Below are 26132 nucleotides of genomic sequence, written 5' to 3' on the forward strand. Positions count from 1 at the left end.
GTATATGAAAACCTTGCTGGATCAAATCCCAGAGCCGACAATGTTCAAATCCGTAATTCTGCCCCTAAGCAATTGCTGTTATGCCACATTCACGTGCTAGTTGGAACCAAGAAACTCACATTTTCGACTTGCTAACTGGTTGTAGTTATACATGTGCCACGTTCAACAAATCAGCAGGTCAGAAATGTCAGAGTTTCCTAGTTCCGACTAGCATATGAACGTGGCATTGATGTGTTCAAAAGAACTGGTAACTCAGAAAAATATGAGGTAAAATCATGACGTCAGTGATGTTCAGGTCGGAAGGTTGGAGCTCTAGAAAAAGGCCCAAGTTCCCGAGTTGGAATTCCGAGAAGGATGACCGTTCAAATAGATTTTTCCCAGTCAGAGCTTGTTTTTTCCCTGAGTTCCCAGTTGTTTTGAACGCACTGAAATCGGAAGTCAGAGATTTCCAAGTTCCCAGTTGGTTTGAATGTGGCATAACCTCCAACAACAACAACTTCTCCCTGGGCGCCGATGACGTGATGTTGATTAAGGCAGCCCCGTGCACCTCTCTGATTCAGAGGGATTGGGTTAAATGCGGAAAACACAATTCAGTTGAATGCATTCAGTTTTACAACTGACTAGGTATTCCCCTTTCCTTATCCCTTTCTGATACAGCCAACACGTTGTGGATTTTGAATGCACCCCAAGTGACCTGCACGTGTACATACTCCAATCAAAAGCCATGGATTACAGGCAACATCCGCACTGAGCTAAAGGGTAGAGCTGCCGCTTTCAAGGCGCGGCACTCTAACCCGGGGGCTTATAAGAAATCCCACTATACCCTCCGAATCATCAAACAGGCAAAGCGTCAAAACAGGACTAAGATTGAGTCCTACTACACCGGCTCCGATGCTCGTCGGATCTGGCAGGGCTTGCAAACTATTACTGACTACAAAGGGAAGCCCAGCCTGCTGCCCAGAGACACGAGACAACCAGATGAGCTAAATGACTTCTATGCGCGGTTTGAGGCAAGCAATACTGAAGCATGCATGAGAACACCAGCTGTTCTGGATGACTGTGATTACACTCTCCGTAGCCAATGTGAGTAACACCTTAATACAGGTCAACATTCACAAGGCCACAGGGCCAGATGGATTACGAGGACGTGTACTCCGAGAACAAGAACACCAAGATAACCTGCCTGAATGACTACGTCTGTAGCCATGAAGTGCTTTGAAAGGCACCATCATTCTAGAAACCCTAGACCCACTCCAATTTACATACCGCCCCAACAGATCCCCAGATGACTCAATCTCTATTGCACTTCACACTGCCCTTTCCCACCTGGACAAAAGGAATACCTACATGATAATGCTATTAATTGACTACAGCTCAGCATTCAACAACATAGTGCCCACAACTATCCTCAAAAACTTTGACAGCTGCACCATCAAGAGCATCCTAACTGGTTAAATCACCGTCTGGTATGGCAACTGCTCGGCCTCCATCCGCAAGGTGCTTTAGAGGGTAGTGCGTACAGCCCAGTACATCACTGGGGCCAAGCTTCCTGCCATCCAGGACCTCTATACCAGGTGGTTTCAGAGGAAGGCCTAAACATTGCCAAAGACTCCACCCACCCTAGTCATAGACTGTTCTCTCTGCTACCGCATGGCAAGTGGTACCTGAGCGGCCAAGTCTAGGTCTAAAAGGCTTCCTAACAGCTTCCATCCCCAAGCCATAAAACTGCCTACATGTATAGTACCAGTCAAAACTTTGGAAACACCTGCTCAGTGAAGGGTTTTTCTTTATTTTACTATTTTCTACATTGTAGAATAATAGTGAAGACATCAAAACTATGAAATAACACATGTAGAATGTGGAATCATGTAGTAATCCAAAAAGTTATAAACTAATCTAAATGTATTTTATATTTGAGATTCTTCACAGTAGCCACCCTTTGCTTTGATGCTTTGCACACGCTTGGAATTCTCTCAACCAGCTTCATGAGGTAGTCACCTGGAATACATTTCAATTAACAGGGGTGCCTTGTTAAAGTTCATTTGTGGAATGTCTTTCCTTCTTAATGCATCCAAACCAATCAGTTGTGTTGTGATAAGGTAGGGTTGGTATACAGAAGACAGCCCTATTTGGTTAAAGACCAAGTCCATATTATGGCAAGCTCAAATAAGCAAAGAGAAACAACAGTTCATCATTACTTTAAGTCATGAAGGTCAGTCAATGCAGAAAATTTCAAGAACTTTGAAAGTTTCTTGAAGTGCAGTCGCAAAAACCATCAAGCGCTATGATGAAACTGGCTCTCATGAGGACCGCCACAGGAAAGGAAGACCCAGAGTTACCTCTGCTGCAGAGGATAAGTTAACTGCACCTCAGATTGCAGCCCAAATAAATGCCTCACATAGTTCAAGTGACAGACACATCTCAACATCAGCTGTTCAGAGGAGACTGTGTGAATTAGAGGTCGACCGAACATGATTTTTCAACGCCGATACCGATTATTGGAGGACCAAAAAAGCCGATACCGATTAATCTGACTATTTTTATTTATTTATTTGCAATAATTACAATTACAACAATACTGAATGAACACTTATTTTAACTTAATACAACAATAAAATCAATTTAGCCTCAAGTAAATAATGAAACATGTTAAATTTGGTTTAAATAATGCAAAAACAAAGTGTTGGAAAATAAATTAAAAGTGCAATATGTGCTTTGTAAGAAAGCTAACGTTTCAGTTCCTTGCTCAGAACATGAGAACATATAAAAGCTGGTGGTTCCTTTTAACATAAGTCTTCAATATTCCCAGGTAAGAAGTTTTAGGTTGTAGTTATTATATGAATTAAAGGACTATTTCCCTCTATACCATTTGTATTTCATTAACCTTTGACTATTGGATGTTCTTATAGGCACTTTAGTATTGCCAGTGTAACAGTATAGCTTCCGTCCCTCTCCTCGCTCCTCCCTGGGCTCGAACCAGCAACACAACGACAACAGCCACCATCGAAGCAGCGTTACCCATGCAGAGCAAGGGGAACAACTACTAGAAAGCTCAGAGTGAGTGACGTTTTAAACGATATTAGCGCGCGCTAACTAGCTAGCCATTTCACTTCGGTTACACCAGCCTCATCTTGGGAGTTGATAGGCTTGAAGTCATAAACAGCGCAATGCTTGACGCACAACTGTTTGAATGAATGTTTATGCGCCTGCTTCTGCCTACCACCGCTCAGTCAGATACTTGTATGCTTGTATGCTCAGTCAGATTATATGCAACGCAGGACACGCTAGATAATATCTAGTAATATTATCAACCATGTGTAGTTAACTAGTGATTATGATTGATTGTTTTTATAAGATAAGTTTAATGCTAGCTAGCAACTTACCTTGGCTTACTGCATTCGCGTAACAGGCAGTCTCCTTGTGGAGTGCAATGAGAGAGAGGCAGGTTGTTATTGTGTTGGACTAGTTAACTGTAAGGCTGCAAGATTGGGTCCCCCGAACTGACAAGGTAAAAATCTGTCGTTCTGCCCCTGAACAAGGCAGTTAACCCACCGTTCCTAGGCCGTCATTGAAAATAAGAATGTGTTCTTAACTGACTTGCCTAGTTAAATAAAGGTATAAACATTTTTTTTTTTTTTTCCTGAAAAAAAAAATTCGTTAGGCAGTCAATTCCGCCTCCGCCATATTGTAGGAAATCCGTCTCTGTGTTGCCACTAGTTACCACAGTCACAAAGGCGGAATTTCCTATAATCGTAAAAATGTATTATTAATATTGTGTTGCTTTTTTGTCTTAATTTAAGTTTAGGCATAAGGTTAGCATTGTGGTTAGTGTTAAGGTTAGGTTTAAAATCAGATTGTAAGAAGATACATTTTAGAAATAGGAGGGGTTTATTACTTTGTGGTTGTGGTAAATAGTGACGACCGTCTGTGTGCGCTGTCAGATTAGAGTTTAATCCGTGGGGTTACGGTCAGAACGGGAACAATAGCTAGTTACACCTGGAACAGGGCTCGATAACCGCGAGGAAACGCTGGTTTGAAAGCGACAGGTTTTATGGATGAGTCATCTAAGTAAATTCAAGCAATTTGATAATGAGGTTACTGACTAACGTTTATATTAGCATTCAAATGGATTGCAAGTGATTTGTCAATCTGACACCCAGCTAGTTTGCTAGCTAACTCTTAAAATCGAATTAAGTTTATCCACTAAGTAAATAGTGAAGACTTTTGCTACACGGGACAATCACCACTTCTCTGTTTTCTATGGTCCATATCAATTTGTGACATTTTGACACGGATTAACGCTGTTAGTAATCGAACCTAATCAAATCAATCCTCTCGGGAAGAAAACAAATCTCTATTCACTCTCATAACTTCAAGACGGAGTAACCAGCTAGCGCTGCAAACTAGCTAGTCAAACTAGCTCATCAAACTTGGTCCTGAGTGGAGACCAGACGGAACTAACATGTCTGGAAAAGACAAAGACAAGGAGAACGCCGGAGAAAAACAATCTACAACTGAGCGGCTCGTAAAAGGTGAGTCGATTTTGCAAACGTAGCTAACTACAGTGCCGTTAACTAGCTATGTAAATTACCTAACGTTCTGTTTTAACATTCCAAATGTTGGCTAGCTGACAAGTTAGGTAACGTTACTGTAGTTACACCAAATGAAGCTGCGAGAACATGCTACAGTAATTAACTAGTTAACGTTAAATTGAACCAACCAGAACTGTATCTACTTGGCTGTAGTAACTAGCTTAGTTTAATTTAGTTCTGTCACAATGTTCAATTTCACTAAGTAACAGTAGGACACAAGTTAACTTGTTAAAATATATATATATATATATATAATATATATATATTAGTATTCACTCCCCACATGTAGAAGTCAACAGGCACGACGACATACACAGAATGGTTTGAGAAAGGATTGATAGTGGCCAGTATATTTTCAAGACATGGTTTATAGCAGGCCTGCCATGAAGCTTTACTGTGACCAGAGGTGAATCAAGAGGCACATGTGACCCCTGGCTCTAAATCACCAGGGCATAGCTTTGTGGTTGCAGGTCTGACACGTTCTTTGAGGAGGTCTACTTAGTCTATGGTCATGGAAAGTGATGTAAGGTACCTGGCATCATTAGGCAGGTTTCAGTGGGGTAGTCTAGATAGGCCAATGATATCTCATCATGAGAAATGTAGTGACTGTGTGCAGTGTGCAACACAAGGGCCACTGAGGGAGAGTGGGCCGTGAGAGGTTTGCTATTGCTGTGATTAGGCTGGCAAGGTGGATTTCTTAACTCAGCTCTTGTGGACCTTGTTAGCACTGCCTGGCCTGAAGTGTCTGTGCAGCTGAGCACAAGCCAGCTCTCCCCCTCGGCCAGCCCAGCGCTACCCACCAATTCAGGGTGAGAGGGCCAGGAGAAAGAGAATGCCCTGGCAGGGGATCAACATTTAAATGTATGCCAGTAGGGAGAGGGTGAGTTAATTGCGGAAAGAATCTCCCCAGTAGCGTGCCCGACATGGTCTAGCCACGGGTGTGGGATTGTGGGAGGAAGAGTGCGAGAAAGATATTTGTTTGTACATCCAGTCAGGACCAGTGGGGTCCCGGCATGGCAGTTTTAACTGTACCAAGGCTAAGGAGAGGATTTATGAGTAGAATGATGCTGCTAATCTTCTGATAATGGTACTATCCACCTTTTTTTGTCTCACACTAAAACTGATACTTTCTGTTTTCTTTCTGTTGAAATCCTCTCCATTGTGGATAGCCTACATTATTAAAGAGGTGGATGGGATGTGTTGTACAAGTGCTCTACTTGTACCACAACTGTAGTCCAGATGGAAAATGACAGATATTCATAATTTTTTCTTTATTGGTGAGTTGATATTTTGCGCTTCACTTCATTTATGTGGTTTAGGGGTAGCCTCAAATATCAGTAATTTGGTAATTGAACCAGACTGAACCAGAGTGTATGCTAACCATGTCTGCCTGTCTGAAAGGGAGAGGCCCAGCTTGGTCCTGTGCCATGCACAGAGCATGTGATGTCACTGACTCAGTGGCAGAGAGGACCACCACTCTGGGTTAGAGCTGGGAAGATAAGCCAGAAATGATCGACACTTATCGCAGGCATTTTGCTCATATCATTTATTACAATAAGTAGCCTATACTAGAGAGATGTGAAGTTTGAAATTAAGTAAGTATGGTAATATGGGTTATTGTTAATGGGACAATCAATGTCTACAACCATCAAACTAGTAGTAGTAATTTAAAGGATATTTTAGGGCCCTATAAAATCCGTTAACGTATCAATTCTGTCAATTTATAGTAATTTTGATTTTTGTCCATATCTACACTGTAATTGTCTAATTGGCTGAGTAATGTGTTCAGTGATTAGGGCAATTCAGATGGGAGGACAGCATAATGTCCAACTCCCCCCACAGCTACCTGAGAGATATTTTTAACCAGGAAAGTTGACTGAGAACACGTTCTCATTTATAGCAACAACCTGGGGAATAGTTACAGGGGAGAGGAGGGAGATGAATGAGCCAATTGTAAGCTGGGGGTGATTAGGTGACCATATGAGGGACAGCTTGGGAATTTAGCAGGACACCAGGGTTAACACCCCTACTCTTACGATAAGTGCCACGGGATCTTTAATGACCTCAGAGAGTCAGGACACCCGTTTAACATCCCAGCAAAAAGACAGCACCCTACACAGGGTGGGATATTTTGTTTTTAGCCCAGAGGAAAGAGTGCCTCCTACTGGCCCTCCAACACCACTTCCAGCAGCATCTAGTCTCCCATCCAGGGACTGACCAGGACCAACCCTGCTTAGCTTCAGAAGCAAGCCAGCAGTGTGATGCAGGGTGGTATGCTGCTGGCATCCTGATTCTATAGCCTAATCATTCAGTGTGCCATTGTCCCCTTTTGTGAGTGTTTGATACAATTAATAGAACGACTATTTCTATACCAGCAGGATCCAAATCTGAAACAAAGATTGAATATATATTGGCCCTTTGTCTTGTTTGTTATGCCAATTTGGGTGAGATGTAGGTCTTGTTTGTCATTGAACGGCCATGCTAATTAGTAAACTAATCTAAAGGACATAGACTATATATATACAGTGCCTTGCGAAAGTATTCGGCCCCCTTGAACTTTGCGACCTTTTGCCACATTTCAGGCTTCAAACATAAAGATATAAAACTGTATTTTTTGTGAAGAATCAACAACAAGTGGGACACAATCATGAAGTGGAACGACATTTATTGGATATTTAAAACTTTTTTAACAAATCAAAAACTGAAAAATTGGGCGTGCAAAATTATTCAGCCCCTTTTACTTTCAGTGCAGCAAACTCTCTCCAGAAGTTCAGTGAGGATCTCTGAATGATCCAATGTTGACCTAAATGACTAATGATGATAAATACAATCCACCTGTGTGTAATCAAGTCTCCGTATAAATGCACCTGCACTGTGATAGTCTCAGAGGTCCGTCAAAAGCGCAGAGAGCATCATGAAGAACAAGGAACACACCAGGCAGGTCCGATATACTGTTGTGAAGAAGTTTAAAGCCGGATTTGGATACAAAAAGATTTCCCAAGCTTTAAACATCCCAAGGAGCACTGTGCAAGCGATAATATTGAAATGGAAGGAGTATCAGACCACTGCAAATCTACCAAGACCTGGCCGTCCCTCTAAACTTTCAGCTCATACAAGGAGAAGACTGATCAGAGATGCAGCCAAGAGGCCCATGATCACTGGATGAACTGCAGAGATCTACAGCTGAGGTGGGAGACTCTGTCCATAAGACAACAATCAGTCGTATATTGCACAAATCTGGCCTTTATGGAAGAGTGGCAAGAAGAAAGCCATTTCTTAAAGATATCCATAAAAAGTGTTGTTTAAAGTTTGCCACAAGCCACCTGGGAGACACACCAAACATGTGGAAGGAGGTGCTCTGGTCAGATGAAACCAAAATTGAACTTTTTGGCAACAATGCAAAACGTTATGTTTGGCGTAAAAGCAACACAGCTGAACACACCATCCCCACTGTCAAAAATGGTGGTGGCAGCATCATGGTTTGGGCCTGCTTTTCTTCAGCAGGGACAGGGAAGATGGTTAAAATTGATGGGAAGATGGATGGAGCCAAATACAGGACCATTCTGGAAGAAAACCTGATGGAGTCTGCAAAAGACCTGAGACTGGGACGGAGATTTGTCTTCCAACAAGACAATGATCCAAAACATAAAGCAAAATCTACAATGGAATGGTTCAAAAATAAACATATCCAGGTGTTAGAATGGCCAAATCAAAGTCCAGACCTGAATCCAATCGAGAATCTGTGGAAAGAACTGAAAACTGCTGTTCACAAATGCTCTCCATCCAACCTCACTGAGCTCGAGCTGTTTTGCAAGGAGGAATGGGAAAACATTTCAGTCTCTCGATGTGCAAAACTGATAGAGACATACCCCAAGCGACTTACAGCTGTAATCGCAGCAAAAGGTGGCGCTACAAAGTATTAACTTAAGGGGGCTGAATAATTTTGCACGCCCAATTTTTCAGTTTTTGATTTGTTAAAGTTTGAATTATCCAATAAATGTCGTTCCACTTCATGATTGTGTCCCACTTGTTGTTGATTCTTCACAAAAAAATACAGTTTTATATCTTTATGTTTGAAGCCTGAAATTGCAAAAGGTTGCAAAGATCAAGGGGGCCGAATACTTTCGCATGGCACAGTATAAAAGTATGTGGACACCCCTTCAAATGAGGAGAATCGGCTTTTTCAGCAACACCCGTTGCTGACTGGTGTATAAACCCGAGCACACAGCCATGCAATCTTCATACGCAAGCACCGACAGTAGAATGGCCTCACTGAAGAGCTCAATGACTTTCAATGTGCCGCTGTCATAGGATGGATTCCAACAAGTCAGTTAGTCAAATTTCTGCCCTGCTAGAGCTGTCCCTGCCAACTGTAAGTGCTGTTATTGTTAAGTTTAAATGTCTAGGAGCAATAATGTCTCAGCCGCGAAGTGGTAGGCCACACATGCCCACAGAAAGGGACCGCAAAGTGTGTAAAAATCGTCAGTCCTCGGTTGCAACACTCACTACCAAGTTCCAAACTGCAAGCAACGTCAACACAAGAACTGTTCGTCGAGAGCTTAATGAAATGGGTTTCCATGGCCGAGCAGCCGCACACAAGCCTAAGATCACCATGCACAATGCCAAGCATCGGCTGGAGTGTTGTAAAGCTCACCTACATTGGACACTGGAGCAGTGGAAACACGATCTCTGGAGTGATGAAATCACACTTCACCATCTGGCAGTCCAATGGACTAATCTGGGTTTGGTGGATGCCAGGAGAACGCTACCTGTCCGACTGCATAGTGCCAACTAGAGGTCGACCGATTATGATTTTTCAACGCCGATCCCGATACCGATTTATTGGAGGACGATTTATTTTTTTATTTGTAATAATGACAATTACAACAATACTGAATGAACACTTATTTTAACTTAATATAATACATCAATAAAATCAACTAAATAATGAAACATGTTCAATTTGGTTTAAATACTACAAAAACAAAGTGTTGGAGAAGAAAGTAAAAGAGCAATATGTGCTAATGTTTCAGTTCCTTGCTCAGAACACGCGCCTGCTTCTGCCTACCACCACTATCAGATACTTAGGTACTTGTATGCTCAGTCAGATTATATGCAACGCAGGACACTACTTCCGGCGCCGACAGAGATGGCCGCCTCGCTTCGCGTTCCTAGGAAACTATGCGTTTTTTTATTTTTTTTTACGTGTTATTTCTTACATTGGTACCCCAGGTCATCTTAGGTTTCATTACATACAGTCGAGAAGAACTACTGAATATAATTGCAGCGTCAACTCACCATCAGTACGACCAAGAATATGACTTTCGCGAAGCAGATCCTGTGTTCTGCCTTTCACCCAGGACAACGGAATGGATCCCAGCCGGCGACCCAAAAAAAAGACTTCGTAAAAGAAGGAAACGAAGCGGTCTTCTGGTCAGACTCCGGAGACGGGCACATCGCGCACCACTCCCTAGCATACTTCTCGCCAATGTCCAGTCTCTTGACAACAAGGTTGATGAAATCCGAGCAAGGGTAGCATTCCAGAGGGACATCAGAGACTGTAACGTTCTTTGCTTCACGGAAACATGGCTCACTGGAGAGACGGTATCGGAGTCGGTGCAGCCAGCTGGTTTCTCCATGCATCGCGCCGACAGAAACAAACATCTTTCTGGTAAGAAGAGGGGCGGGGGCGTATGCTTTATGGTTAACGAGACGTGGTGTGGTCACAACAACATACAGGAACTCAAGTCCTTCTGTTCACCTGATTTAGAATTCCTCACAATCAAATGTCGACCGCATTATCTACCAAGGGAATTCTCTTCGATTATAATCACAGCCGTATATATTCCCCCCCAAGCAGACACATCGATGGCTCTGAACAAACTTTATTTGACTCTTTGCAAACTGGAATCCACATATCCTGAGGCTGCATTCATTGTAGCTGGGGATTTTAACAAGGCTAATCTGAAAACAAGACTCCCTAAATTGTATCAGCATATCGATTGCGCAACCAGGGCTGGCAAAACCTTGGATCATTGCTATTCTAACTTCTGCGACGCGTATAAGGCCCTCTCTTTTTGGAAAAGCTGACCACGACTCCATTTTGTTGCTCCCTGCCTACAAACAAACTAAAACAAGAAGCTCCCGCGCTGAGGTCTGTTCAACGCTGGTCCGACCAATATGATTCCACAGTCCAAGACTGCTTCCATCACGTGGACTGGGATATGTTTCGTATTGCGTCAGACAACAACATTGACAAATACGCTGATTCGGTGAGCGAGTTCATTAGAACGTGCGTTGAAGATGTCGTTCCCATAGCAACGATTAAAACATTCCCAAACCAGAAACCGTGGATTGATGGCAGCATTCGCGTGAAACTGAAAGCGCGAACCACTGCTTTTAATCAGGGCAAGGTGACCGGAAACATGACCGAATACAAACAGTGTAGCTATTCCCTCCGCAAGGCAATCAAACAAGCTAAGCGTCAATATAGAGACAAAGTAGAATCTCAATTCAACGGCTCAGACACGAGGTATGTGGCAGGGTCTACAGTCAATCACGGATTACAAAAAGAAAACCAGCCCAGTCACGGACCAGGATGCCTTGCTCCCAGGCAGACTAAATAACTTTTTTGCCCGCTTTGAGGACAATACAGTGCCACTGACAAGGCCCGCAACCAAAACATGCGGACTCTCCTTCACTGCAGCCGAGGTGAGTAAAATATTTAAACGTGTTAACCCTCGCAAGGCTGCAGGCCCAGACGGCATCCCGAGCCGCTCCCTCAGAGCATGCGCAGACCAGCTGGCTGGTGTGTTTACGGACATATTCAATCAATCCCTATCCCAGTCTGCTGTTCCCACATGCTTCAAGCGGGCCACCATTGTTCCTGTTCCCAAGAAAGCTAAGGTAACTGAGCTAAACGACTACTGCCCCGTAGCACTCACTTCCGTCATCATGAAGTGCTTTGAGAGACTAGTCAAGGACCATATCACCTCCACCCTACCTGACACCCTAGACCCACTCCAATTTGCTTACCGCCCAAATAGGTCCACAGACGATGCAATCTCAACCACACTGCACACTGCCCTAAACCATCTGGACAAGAGGAATACCTATGTGAGAATGCTGTTCATCGACTACAGCTCAGCATTTAACACCATAGTACACTCCAAACTCGTCATCAAGTTCGAGACCCTGTGGTGTCAGGAAAATAACCTCACACTCAACGTCAACAAAACTAAGGAGATGATTGTGGACTTCAGGAAACAGCAGATGGAACACCTCCCTATCCACATCGATGGAACAGCAGTGGAGAGGGTATTAAGTTTTAAGCTCCTCGGCGTACACATCACAGACAAACTGAATTGGTCCACCCACACAGACGGCATCGTGAAGAAGGCGCAACAGCGCCTCTTCAACCTCAGGAGGCTGAAGAAATTAGGCTTGTCACCAAAAGCACTCACAAACTTCTACAGATGCACAATCGAGAGCATCCTGTCGGGCTGTATCATCAACTGCTCCGCCCACAACCGCAAGGCTCTCCAGAGGGTAGTGAGGTCCGCACAACGCATCACCGGGGGCAAACTACCTGCCATCCTACACCACCCCATCCTACACCACCCGATGTCACAGGAAGGCCATAAAGATAATCAAGGACAACAACCACCCGAGCCACTGCCTGTTCACCCCGCTATCATCCAAAGCTGGGACCGAGAGACTGAAAAACAGCTTCTATCTCAAGGCCATCAGACTGTTAAACAGCCACCACTAACATGGAGTGGCTGCTGCCAACACACTGACTCAACTCCAGCCATTTTAATAATGGGAATTGATGTAAAATATATCACTAGCCACTTTAAACAATGCTACTTAATATAATGTTTACATACATATGAGAAGAGTATTGTAGGGTATGTGTATACTGTACTCTATATCATCTACTGCATCTTTATGTAATACATGTATCACTAGCCACTTTAATCTATGCCACTTTGTTTACAAACTCATCTCATATGTATATACTGTACTCGATACCATCTACTGCATCTTGCCTATGCCGTTCTGTACCATCACTCATTCACATATCTTTATGTACATATTCTTTATCCCTTTACACTTGTGTGTGTGTATAGTAGTAGTTTTGGAATTGTTAGTTAGATCACTCGTTGGTTATTACTGCATTGTCGGAACTAGAAGCACAAGCATTTCGCTACACTCGCATTAACATCTGCTAACCATATGTATGTGACAAATAAAATGTGATTTGATTTAGATAATATCTAGTAATATCATCAACCATGTGTAGTTAACTAGTAGTTATGATTGATTGTTTTTTATAAGATAAGTTTAATGCTAGCTAGCAACTTACCTTGGCTTACTGCATTTGCGTAACAGGCAGTCTCTTTGTGGAGTGCAACGAGAGAGAGGCAGGTCGTTATCGCGTTGGAGTAGTTAACTGTAAGGCTGCAAGATTGGATCCCCCGAGCTGACAAGGTGAAAATCTGTCGTTCTGCCCCTGAACAAGGCAGTTAACCCACCGTTCCTAGGCCGTCATTGAAAATAAGAATGTGTTCTTAACTGACTTGCCTAGTTAAATAAAAAGGCACCCAAAGATACCGATTTCCGATCGTTATGATAACTTGAAATCGTTCGACCTCTACTGCCAACTGTAAAGTTTGGTGGATGAGAAATTATGGTCTGAGGCTGTTTTTCATGTTCCAGGTTAGGCCTCTTATTTCCAGTGAAGGGAAATCTTAACGCTACAGCATACAATGACATTGTAGACAATTCTGTGCTTCCAACTTTGTGGCAACAGTTGGAAGGGCATTTCCTGTTTCAGGATGACAATGCCCCAATGCACAAAGCAAGGTCCGTACAGAAAGGGTTTGTTGAGATCGGTGTGGAAGAACTTGACTGGCCGGCACAGAGCCCTGACCTCAACCCCGTCGAACATCTCTGGGAGGAATTGGAACGCCGACTACGAGCCAGGCCTAATCGCCTAACATCAGTGCCTGACCTCTCTAATGCTCTTGTGACTGAATGGAAGCAAGTTCCCGCATCAATGTTCCATCATCGAGTGGAAAGCCTTACCAGAAGAGTGGATGGAGGATGTTATAGCAGCAAAGGAGGTACCAAATCCATGTTAATGCCCATTTTTGGAATGAGATGTTAAACAAGCAGGTGTCCACATACTTTTGGTCATGTAGTGTATATAAACTCAGTTTAGGCTTATCCTAACCTATGATTTTGTTTCCAAACTCTTGGTCCTCCTGACCAATAGCAGTTTGAATCTCGTCTCCAACTAATTTTGCAGTGGATTTAGTCACCACCACTGTAGACTGGGATCATGTGCAAGTGACCCTAGAATACTATGGCTGATCTGTGCGACGTGTGATCCAGCACTTTTGCTCAAGTCAGTTTCACTGAGATGGTGTTGTTGTTCCCAATAACTGGCCAATAGGCCTAGCCCTTGACACATTCTAGCTACTGCCTGCCTTGCCTTCGCACCTCACCGAGTTGCCATCCATCCATATTTTCTTGGATCCTTGCAGCCAGGATCTTGCCATCAGTGGGGCTAGCTAGCTAGGCTTCTAAATAAACAGTCTGAACTTCGAATCCCCTGCTAATAGAGGCTTTGCCTAATCTCTTAACGCTTGTACCCAGCTTACAGTTCCTTTCATTGCCTGCCTTGTAGGTCCAGGAACGCTTACTGTTTATTTATACCACACTTGTCAGAGCATGACAGCTTGTATTGATCATAGGCTGACCAAGTTGGAGCTCACTATGTGTTCTGCTGGTGCAATCCCACTGCAGGCCGGCCAGGTCCGTGCCAGTAATCCCCCTCCCCCATTCCCCATCCCAAGCCAGCTCATCACACAGCCAGCCTACACCCTACCTGTCCTGTGCTGCACACCAAAACGAGGCTGCTGGACTCATAGTAGGCTATCCACAAGGCTCTGGTCAAAGGTAGTACACTATGTAGGGAATAGGATGGACTTGCATTTGACTGATTTGTTGCTCCAAAACCTGTTGAAGATGCCAGTGGAGTAAAGAGATGTGGCATTTTGTTTCAGCATGACAAACGGTGTGTCAGACTGCTTCTCAGACGACAGGTAATATTATCAATTGATTCTGCTGCTGACGCATTGCACAAGTCAACCAAACCCCTCATCTCTCCAGACTGGCCTCAACCTCCTGGAAACCTGTGACTGATGATAGTAGGTAAGGTTAGGCTGTAGCCTAATGCATCAGGCTGCCTCTGGTCCTCTGGACAGTCAGGTGCAGCCACACTGATTTAAACACACCCGCAAAAAAGCTCAGTAGAGCTCACTCATATTTCAGCCATTGGTTTGTGTGGCTTTCGTGAGCGGCATGTGGCCTCGAATCTCTGTTGATGTTCTGTGCGGTGCTACAACCTGAGCCATGTGGAGACTAAGTGGCCCCTGATCCGGACTTTAACCCCGCCTGTGCCCTCTTCTCAGGCACCTGAGGTAACAGTCTGGACAGTGGTATGGATCTAATGGCACAGATTGTCAGGGGTGTGGTTTAGCAGACAGTTGTTCATGAACCCACAGTTAACCGGTTTGACGCTGACAATACATTATCGGTCTATATAGGTTTAAACTTTTTTGATGGCCACGGTTTAAAAGAGCTACTATTCTTATTTCTCAACTTGTAATTAAAGCTTGCATACCTGCCTACCATACGCCTGTCAGCGTATCACCCACCTCTTTACAATGTGAGCTGGATGCAGTATAATTGTTTGAAACGTGAACGTTTTGCTTTACTTCAAATAATGAGGAATGTCTTGCCTTGCTTCAAAGTAGCCTTGCCAAAATCCAACCATAGAAATGTGGAGGCAGTCTGTAGCAACGTTGACAGAAATGTGCATCCCTACACCCCAGACATGGCCCCGCCTGGAATGTGTATGTGATCCTAACACATTGACCAAACCGTCTCTGTGCATGTGTCATTGTACGCATTTTGATTTTTGTCCATCCCCACCAGACTCATTCATGGCACGCAAGTTAAAATGGCGAGCTGGGCGCCTGCACGCTGACACGGTTGCCAGTTGTAGTGTTTCCTCCGACACATTGGTGCGGCTGACTTCCAGGTTAAGTGTGCAGTGTGTCAAGAAGCAGTGCGGCTTGGCAGAGTCGTGTTTTGGAGGACACGGCTCTCGACCTTTCCTCTCCCGAGTCCCATCGCAGCAACTCCAGTACGGACAAGACTGTAACTACCAATTTGGATATTACAAAAAAGGAGTAAAAAAAATGAGATGGGAGATGCCGGACTTGCAGGGCATCAATCGTCTAAAAAAGAACCAATTTCTATTTTACCGCCTGGCTACGCAGATTCCTGTAGAGCGCGCATGAGCAGTTTGGATGAAATTACTGAATAACATGTACTGTATGTGGGCAATTCCACGGTAGAAAATTATATACATTTTTTTGTAATCTTTATTTTACTAGGCAAGTCAGTTAAGAACAAATTCTTATTTACATCGTCGGCCAAACCCAGACGACGCAGGGTCAATTGTGCGCTGCCCTATGGGACTCCCAATCACGGCCGAATGTGATGCAGCCTGGATTCGAACCAGGTACTGCAGTGACGCGCCACTCGGGGAGCTTTGACTCAGGTTTTTTCACTTTAAAATGTATGCCAAACAAAAATCATTGATTTCAAGTTTAACTATGCACAAGGACTACTTTTAACAATTTCCACAGAAAAATAGTCTAAAACGTATTTAGTGCAAGAACTGTGCAGATACCAACTTTGGTAACGGAATTATGGTAAATAATAATAATAAAAAATTAAAAAATTGTCTGCAGAAAGAATGTGTCAACAATGACATGGCACCTTGAGTTTGAAAAAAATCTCTTTTGGTTATTGAAGGGAAGTGGATTTACACCCGGAAACAGAATTAAGATAAAGGAATTACATTATGGGTCCCTGAACTATACAACACAGAAATGCATATGCATATCTCCTCATGTTTCACAAGTTTGGACAGCCCAGTAGAAAAAAGTGCAGTACAATACAGCACACCAAAGCAGAGTATGGTAGAGTTCAGTGTAGTTGAGTACAGTACAATATACCTTACTTTTCTGTGCTGTATTGTACTGTGTTATTGTATTAGAATGTACTCTACTGTGCTCTACTCACTGTACAGTACTTCACTGTTCTCTAGTCACTGTAGAGTACTGTATTATCCAAACATACAACTATGATAGGTTCAGATTTGGTGTGGTCCGTCTGTGGACATTATCAAGGCCAGGGTGGACTGACCAGATTTCATGGACGTCCATGGACATACGGTGTTGGTCAGTGCTCAGTGGGTGAGGATGCTGGTTACAGTAAATGGAAAGCGAGGGGCTTCATGGGTAGGTGTCAGAAAGAGCTGGGAGAGGTGGCATTAACTGGAGAGAGAGGGGGGTTGTCCATACTCAAGACTGTTTTAACACTCTTGGTTTGACTACCAGACAACAGAAAGACAAAGAAAACAGATATGAGTTGAAAATACAGTGCATTTGGAAAGTATTCAGACCCCTTGACTTTTTTCACATTACAGCCTTATTCTAAAATGGTTTAAATAAAAACGTTTCCACAATCTACAGACAATACCTCATACTAACAAAGCGAAAAGTTTTTATTTATATTTTTTCAAATGTATTATATATTTTTTAAATAGAGAAATACCTTATTTACGTAAGTATTCAGACCCTTTGCTATGAGACTTGAAATTCAGTTCAGGTGCATCCTGTTTCCATTGAAAATCCTTGATGTTTCTACAACTCGATTGGAGTCCACCTGTGGTAATTTCAATTGATTGGACATGATTTGGAAAGGCACACACTTGTCTATATAAGGTTCCACAGTTGACAGTCCATGTCAGAACAAAAACGAAGCCATGAGGTCGAATGAATTGTCTGTATATTTCTGAGACAGGATTGTGTACAGGCACAGATCTGGGGAAGGTTACCAAAAAATGTCTGCAGCATTGAAGGTCCCCAAGAACCCAGTGGCCTCCATCATTCTTAAATGGAAGAGGTTCGGAAACACCAAGAATCTTTCCAGAGCTGTCCGCCTGACCAAACTGAGGAATCAGGGGGAGAAGGGTCTTGGTCAGGGAGGTGACCAAGAACCTGATGGTCACTCTAACAGAGCTCCAGAGTTTCTCTTGTGGAGGTGGGAGAACCTTTCAGAACGACAGCCATCTCTGCAGCACTCCACCAATCAGGCCTTTATGGTAGAGTGGCCAGACGGAAGCAACTCCTCAGTAAAAGGCACATGAGAGCCCGCTTGGAGTTTGCTAAAAGGCACTTAAAGGACTCTCAGACCATGAGAAACCAGATTCTCGGCTCTGATGAAACCAAGATCGAACACTTTGGCCTGAATACCAACTGTCACGTCTGGCGGAAACCTGGCACCATCCCTACAGTGAAGCACGGTAGTGGCAACAGCATGCTGTATGGAAAATAATTTAATCAAATTTAAAATGTGTAAAAAGTCAAGGGGTCTGAATACTTTCTGACTGCACCGTAACAGTATGCCACTGGAATGGAGGCCAGTAGTTGGTGACCAAACTGTGGTTTATGACTTATTATTTCCCATTGTAGCCAATTCAGTTGCATTAATTCCATGACTGATTTTTGGTAATTGGTAACGGAATTGCACATTTATCACTTGTTTATGTATTATTATCAGTAAAATCACCATTTGGTAGCTCTACCGTTACTTGTTACTTCTGTGAACTTTCATTATTCTCCCTCATGAGGGAGATAAATTAGAAAATATCTTGTGGGTTTTTGGTAATTGAATTACATTGAAATATTTCTTAAACTTACTGAAGGTAAACAATGTATCCAAAACGAAATATAAGTGTTATTAGCTCGCAGGGTTCATTCTGTCAACATTGTGTTTTGGTGTATTTCTGATACCTTTTTAAAACTTCATAGGGATCAAATCCCGTTAGCGGGATCGATTTGACAACATCCGGTGAAATGGCAAAACGCCAAATTCAAATATTATAAATATTTAACTTTCATAAAATCACAAGTGCATTACACAAAAATAAAGCCTAACTTCTTGTTAATCCAGCCACGTGTCAGATTTCAAACAGGCTTTACGGCGAAAGCAAACAATGAGATTATCTGAGGACAGCACCCCATCATACACACACATGAAATCATATTTCAACCAAGCAGGTGCGACACGAAAGTCAGAAATAACTATATAATTCATGCCTTACCTTTGAAGATCTTCTTCTGTTGGCACTCCAATATGTCCCAGAAACATCACAAATGGTCCTTTTTGTTCGATTAAAAAAAAGTTTATATCCCCAAAATGTCAATTTATTTGGCGTGTTTGATTCAGAAAAACACCGGTTCCAACTCGCCCAACATGACTACAAAAGATCTAATAAGTTACCTGTAAACTTTGTCCAAACATTTCAAACAACTTTCCTAATCCGTCTTTAGGTATCCTAAAACGTAAATAATCTATTACATTTAAGATGGAAAAAAGTGTTCAATAGAGGATAAAATCAACGTTGAGAGCGTGAGACCTGGAGCGCGTGAAACCTGGAGCGCTCACCAAACAAAAGAGTACACTTGGCTCTACTCGTTCTGCTTCTTCATTTCTCAAAGGAAAAACATCAACCAATTTCTAAAGACTGACATCTAGTGGAAGCAATAGAAACTGCAACCAAATGCCACATCTAGTTTCCTATAGGAAACCAGTAGAAAACCGTGATCAAAATTGTATTTTATTTTCCTGGATGCTTTCTCCTCTGAGTATCGCCTGCCAATTAAGTTCTGTTTATACTCCTGACATTTCAACAGTTTTTAGAAACTTTAGAGTGTTTTCTATCCAAATCTACCAATTATATGCATATCCTAACTTCTGGGCCTGAGTAGCAGGCAGTTTACTTTGGGCACGCTTTTCATCCAGACGTCAAAATACCGCCCCCTATCCCAAAGAAGTTAAGACATTTTCTGGTAAATGTTTTCAAAGATCCCTTTTCCATCTGTTTATCCAGAAACCAAAGCCTTTACTTATGCCTATTTTTTAAGCTGGAAAATGGTTGAAAAATGTATCCATGCTTTCATTCTCCCAAAATATAGACTCTTCGCTTTAGTTTGACACCCAATTTGTATATGCCCCTATGAACTTTACATGTTTATGCTCATGGGTCCTTTGACGGAAATGCCCATGTGTACATTTATTTTGCAATGCTCACGCACCCAACGTGGCTGGTTCCAGTTTATATTAAGTGTGTTAAGCAGGGTTCAAAGCTGTGTCCCTTTAACTTGGCAGTGCAACATCAATTTTTTATTGGTTGCCAGTGATGTACATTTTGTTGCTGGTCACGTTAGTTTTTGATTCACAATTAGCTTTATTTTATTATCAAGATTTATTGAAACTGCAATGTGTATGCCTCAATTTGTATGCAGACCAGGTAGCTTATTAAAGAAGTTTGGTCCGAAGTCTTGGTTGAATCTTTGCGATGTGCAATTGTCATCATGCGCTGTTTGAATTCAAATTTCTAAAGGCTTTTCCAAAAAACCTTCCCAATTAAATGTTTTCTAAAAAGTAGGGGTACCTGGCAGAATGATACCATGATGATTTGTATCAATCGCTGGGCATTTGTTTATCAAACTCTGCCATCGCATGTAGTCTACACTAGAGGTCGACCGATTTATGATTTTTCAACTCTGATTATTGGAGGATCAATAAAAGCCGATACCGATTAATCTGCCGATTTAAAAAAAAATATATATATATATATATATTTTTTATAAGTAAATAAATAATGTATTTATTTGTAATGACAATTACAACAATACTGAATGAACACTTATTTTAACTTCATATAATACATCAAAGTCAATTTAGCCTCAAATAAATAATGAAAGATGTTTAATTTGGTTTGAATAATGCAAAAACTAAGTGTTGAAGTAGAAGTGCAATATGTGCCATGTAAAAAACGTTCAAGTTCCTCGCTCAGAACATGAGAACATATGAAAGCTGGTGGTTCCTTTTAACAAGAGTCTTCAATATTCCCAGGGAAGAGTTTTAGGTTGTAGTTATTATAGGAATTATAGGACTATTTCCCTCTATACCATTTGTATTTCATTAACCTTTTGACTGCTGGATGTTCTTATAGGCACTATAGTATTGCCAGTGTAACAGTATAGCTTCCGTGCCTCTCTTCTCCCCTACCTGGGCTCGAACCAGGAACACATCGACAACAGCCACCCTCGAAGCATCGTTACCCATCGCTCCACAAAAGCTGCGGCCCTTGCAGAGCAAGGGGAACAACTACTTCAAGGTCTCAGAGCGAGTGACGTCAACGATTGAAACGCTATCAGCGCGCACCCGGCTAACTAGCTAGCCATTTCACATCGGTTACACCAGCCTAATCTCGGGAGTTGATAGCTCAATGCTTGAAGCACAGCGAAGAGCTGTTGGCTAACGCACAATAGTGCTGTTTGAATGAATGCTTACGAGCCTGCTGCTGCTTACCACCGCTCAGTCCGACTGCTCTATCAAATCATAGACCAATTATAACATAATAACACACAGAAATACAAGCCTTAGGTCATTAATATGGTCAAATCCGGAAACTATATTTTCAAAAACAAAACGTCCAAATATTGCCGTTACATTGCACAACCTTCAATGTTATGTCATAATTATGTACAATTCTGGCAAATTAATTACGTCTTTGTTAGAAGTAAATGGTCTTCACACAGTTCGCAATGAGCCAGGCGGCCCAAACGGCTGCATATGCATATACCTTGACTGCTTGCACGGAACGCAAGAGAAGTGACACAATTTACCTAGTTAAAATAAATTCATGTTAGCAGGCAATATTAGCTAAATATGCAGGTTTAAAAATATATACAGTGCCTTGCGAAAGTATTCGGCCCCCTTGAACTTTGCGACCTTTTGCCACATTTCAGGCTTCAAACATAAAGATATAAAACTGTATTTTTTTGTGAAGAATCAACAACAAGTGGGACACAATCATGAAGTGGAACGACATTTATTGGATATTTCAAGCTTTTTTAACAAATCAAAAACTGAAGAATTGGCCATGCAAAATTATTCAGCCCCTTTACTTTCAGTGCAGCAAACTCTCTCCAGAAGTTCAGTGAGGATCTCTGAATGATCCAATGTTGACCTAAATGACTAATGATGATAAATACAATCCACCTGTGTGTAATCAAGTCTCCGTATAAATGCACCTGCACTGTGATAGTCTCAGAGGTCCGTCAAAAGCGCAGAGAGCATCATGAAGAACAAGGAACACACCAGGCAGGTCCGAGATACTGTTGTGAAGAAGTTAAAAGCCGTATTTCGATACAAAAAGATTTCCCAAGCTTTAAACATCCCAAGGAGCACTGTGCAAGCGATAATATTGAAATGGAAGGAGTATCAGACCACTGCAAATCTACCAAGACCTGGCCGTCCCTCTAAACTTTCAGCTCATACAAGGAGAAGACTGATCAGAGATGCAGCCAAGAGGCCCATGATCACTCTGGATGAACTGCAGAGATCTACAGCTGAGGTGGGAGACTCTGTCCATAGGACAACAATCAGTCGTATATTGCACAAATCTGGCCTTTATGGAAGAGTGGCAAGAAGAAAGCCATTTCTTAAAGATATCCATAAAAAGTGTTGTTTAAAGTTTGCCACAAGCCACCTGGGAGACACACCAAACATGTGGAAGAAGGTGCTCTGGTCAGATGAAACCAAAATTGAACTTTTTGGCAACAATGCAAAACGTTATGTTTGGCGTAAAAGCAACACAGCTCATCACCCTGAACACACCATCCCCACTGTCAAACATGGTGGTGGCAGCATCATGGTTTGGGCCTGCTTTTCTTCAGCAGGGACAGGGAAGATGGTTAAAATTGATGGGAAGATGGATGGAGCCAAATACAGGACCATTCTGGAAGAACCTGATGGAGTCTGCAAAAGACCTGAGACTGGGACGGAGATTTGTCTTCCAACAAGACAATGATCCAAAACATAAAGCAAAATCTACAATGGAATGGTTCAAAAATAAACATATCCAGGTGTTAGAATGGCCAAGTCAAAGTCCAGACCTGAATCCAATCGAGAATCTGTGGAAAGAACTGAAAACTGCTCACTGCTCACATCCAACCTCACTGAGCTCGAGCTGTTTTGCAAGGAGGAATGGGAAACAATTTCAGTCTCTCGATGTGCAAAACTGATAGAGACATACCCCAAGCGACTTACAGCTGTAATCGCAGCAAAAGGTCGCGCTACAAAGTATTAACTTAAGGGGGCTGAATAATTTTGCACGCCCAATTTTTCAGTTTTTGATTTGTTAAAAAAGTTTGAAATATCCAATAAATGTCGTTCCACTTCATGATTGTGTCCCACTTGTTGTTGATTCTTCACAACAAAATACCGTTTTATATCTTTATGTTTGAAGCCTGAAATGTGGCAAAAGGTCTCAAAGTTCAAGGGGGCCGAATACTTTCGCAAGGCACTGTACATCTGTATTGATTTTAATGAAAGGCATTGATGTTTATGGTTAGGCACGCATTGGTGCAACGAAAGTGCTTATTTCGCGAATGCGCTTGTTAAATCATCACCCGTTTGGTGAAGTAGGCTGTGATTCAATGAGAAATGAACAGGCATCGCATCGATTATATTCAATGCAGGACAAGCTAGATAACTACATATGGTTGATGATATTACTAGTTTATCTAGTGATTATGTTAAGATTGATTGTTTTTTATAAGTTTAATGCTAGCTAGCAACTTACCTTGGCTTCTTGCTGCGCTCGCGTAACAGGTAGTCAGCCTGCCACGCAGTCTCCTCGTGGAGTGCAATGTAATCGGCCACAAAAATGCAGATTACAGATTGTTATGAAAACTTGAAATCGCCCCTAATTAATCTGTCGACCTCTAGTCTACACTGTACATTGTACAGTACAAGAACACTGCTAGCCAAACACAAGTCTATTGCTATGCGTGCAATTAAATTACAGAGCAACTACACCCTCCACATTTCTGAAGGGGGATTATTACCAGACCTCAAAAGTGGTCTCCTGATCTGGTTTCGACATAGTTGTGGACTATTTTATGAATTATTTTGAGAGCAAAAACCTGATAAAACTCTGAGATCTGGAGAAAAATACAACAAAATTTACCAAACTATCAAACTTATTTTATAGGGCCCTACAACTGTAGAGTGACTGTTCAAAATCGCTAACAAGAACCTCCTTTTTTGAGATTGCGCAATCAATTTATTTTTCCTGCCAAACAATCAATTGTAAATATGATATTGTCAAGTTAAAATGTAATTGTGTTTATGGAGGGTAAGACATTACAGGGTACTTGCTCAGCCCACAAATTAAACATACACTTAAATGCTGCAAACTTTCCGGGGCAGTATATATATATATATTTTTCATTCGGGGCAATAGCTTTCAGTTGGCACTGGCCTGGGTTGCCACTGGCAAATTTACCTGAATGTCAAGCCCTGCAAGGGCATGCTAATTTAAAATATGGCTTGTCGTTATTAGCCTGGTTCTGTATGGAATGCAGGCACATTATGGGACACAGGTGTCTGGTCTCCACCCCGCTGATCCTCAACACTGGGGCCCCACAAGGGTGCGTTCTCAGCCCTCTCCTGTACTCCCTGTTCACCCATGACTGCGTGGCCATGCACGCCTCCAACTCAATCATCAAGTTTGCAGAAGACACTACAGTGGTAGGCTTGATTACCAACAACGAAGAGACTGCCTACAGGGAGGAGGTGAGGGCCCCCGGAGTGTGGTGTCAGGAAAATAACCTCACACTCAACATCAACAAAACAAAGGAGATGATCGTGGACTTCAGGAAACAGAAGAGGGAGCACCCCCCTATCCACATCAACGGGACAGTAGTGGAGAAGGTGGAACGTTTTAAGTTCCCCGGCGTACACATCACGGACAAACTGAAATGGTCCACCCACACAGACGCAATGTGGTGAAGAAGGCTCAGCAGCGCATCTTCAACCTCAGGAGGCTGAAGAAATTTGGCTTGTCACCAAAAACACTCACAAACTTTTACAGATGCACAATCGAGAGCATCTTGTCGGGCTGTATCACCGCCTGGTACGGCAACTGCTCCTCCCATAACCGTAAGGCTTTCCAGAGGGTAGTGAGGTCTGCACAACGCATCACCGGGGGTAAACTACCTGCCCCCAGGACACCTACACCACCCGATGTCACAGGAAGGCCAAAAAGATAATCAAGGACAACAACCACCCGAGCCACTGCCTGTTCATCCTGCTATCGTCCAGAAGGCGATGTCAGTACAAGTGCATCAAAGCTGGGACCGAGAGACTGAAAAACAGCTTCTATCTCAAGGCCATCAGACTGTTAAACAGCCGTCACTAACATTGAGTGGCTGCTGCCAAACTTACTGACTCAAATCTCTTGCCACTTTAATAATTAAAAATTGGATGTAATAAATGTATCACTAGTCACTTTAAACAATGGCACTTTATATAATGTCTACATACCCTACATTACTCATCTCATATGTATATACTGTACTCTATACCATCTACTGCATCTTGCCTATGCCGTTCGGCCATCGCTCATCCATAAATGTGTATGTACATATTCTTATTCATTCCTTTACACTTTTGTGTATAAGGTAGTTGTTGTGAAATTGTTAGATTACTTGTTAGATGTTACTGCGTGGTCAGAACTAGAAGCACAAGCATTTCGCTAATCACCTTGCAGCGGTGAAAAATTGGTGCGACCCTATCATGTGCTGGTGCCATCAACTGAAAACCTTTGTTGGAAAAAGTTAGTCTAGAGCCCTGTTAAGCTCATTGTTGATGCATTGTATGCTCATGCTTTGTCATACTAGGTGGGACAGCAATACAATATTTCCATTCACCTGCAGGCTAGAGTTGAGAGACAGAAGATCTAAGATTGATTCGATGTGTCTGATTTGGTCATTGTTTTCTAAAGAAGACCAGTGTCTCTAGTCTTTACTCCCCTGTGCTAGTAGTAGGTTAGATGAAGAGACTGTGGCTCTATGAAAGCTTTGAGGTCAATTGACCTGCTACCAATGTAACAACCAGGACGAAGGGAATGTTAGGCCCTACCTACAGTACCTGCCACACTGGAAATAATAGCCTGGGCACAAATATGTGGTAAAAGCCTTATCACGACCCTGTCTGTCTGGGTGGCTGGCTGTTGAATTCTAAAATGAAAACACACAGCTTTTCTGTTTTAAGGAATGGAGATGGTTGCTTCCTGTATTCCAACTGCCGACCCACTTCCAAGTTCCATATGTGTAGTAGTAGTATAGTCTACACCTAAAAGCAGCATCATTGTCATAATCTTTTCTAATTGCTTGCAGGTGTTGCTACTAGAGGTCGACCGATTTAATCGGAATGGCCGATTTAAATTAGGGCCAACTTCAAGTTTTCATAACAATCGGAAATCGGTATTTTTGGGTGCCGATTTGCCAATTTTAAATGATTTATTTTTTTCTA

The 26132-nt window shown here is 42.5% G+C and overlaps 1 protein-coding gene across 7 annotated transcripts in view; it reads left to right on the forward strand.

Annotated features, from left to right (window-relative positions):
- The first annotated feature begins 3874 nt into the window (after window positions 1–3874).
- Window positions 3875–26132, forward strand: part of ppp3cca (protein phosphatase 3, catalytic subunit, gamma isozyme, a) — a 78709-nt gene continuing 56451 nt past the window's right edge. The window contains exon 1 of one of the 7 annotated variants that reach the window (XM_021606376.2): window positions 3875–4532. In XM_021606376.2, coding sequence (XP_021462051.1) covers window positions 4463–4532 — 70 coding nt within the window. In that variant the 5' untranslated portion in view covers window positions 3875–4462. The remainder of the gene's footprint in view (window positions 4533–26132) is intronic. The other 6 variants (XM_036980057.1, XM_021606377.2, XM_021606375.2 and 3 more) reach the window with 6 other exon arrangements.

The sequence above is a fragment of the Oncorhynchus mykiss genome, chromosome 6 (assembly GCF_013265735.2).
Source record: "Oncorhynchus mykiss isolate Arlee chromosome 6, USDA_OmykA_1.1, whole genome shotgun sequence".
NCBI lineage: Eukaryota > Metazoa > Chordata > Actinopteri > Salmoniformes > Salmonidae > Oncorhynchus > Oncorhynchus mykiss.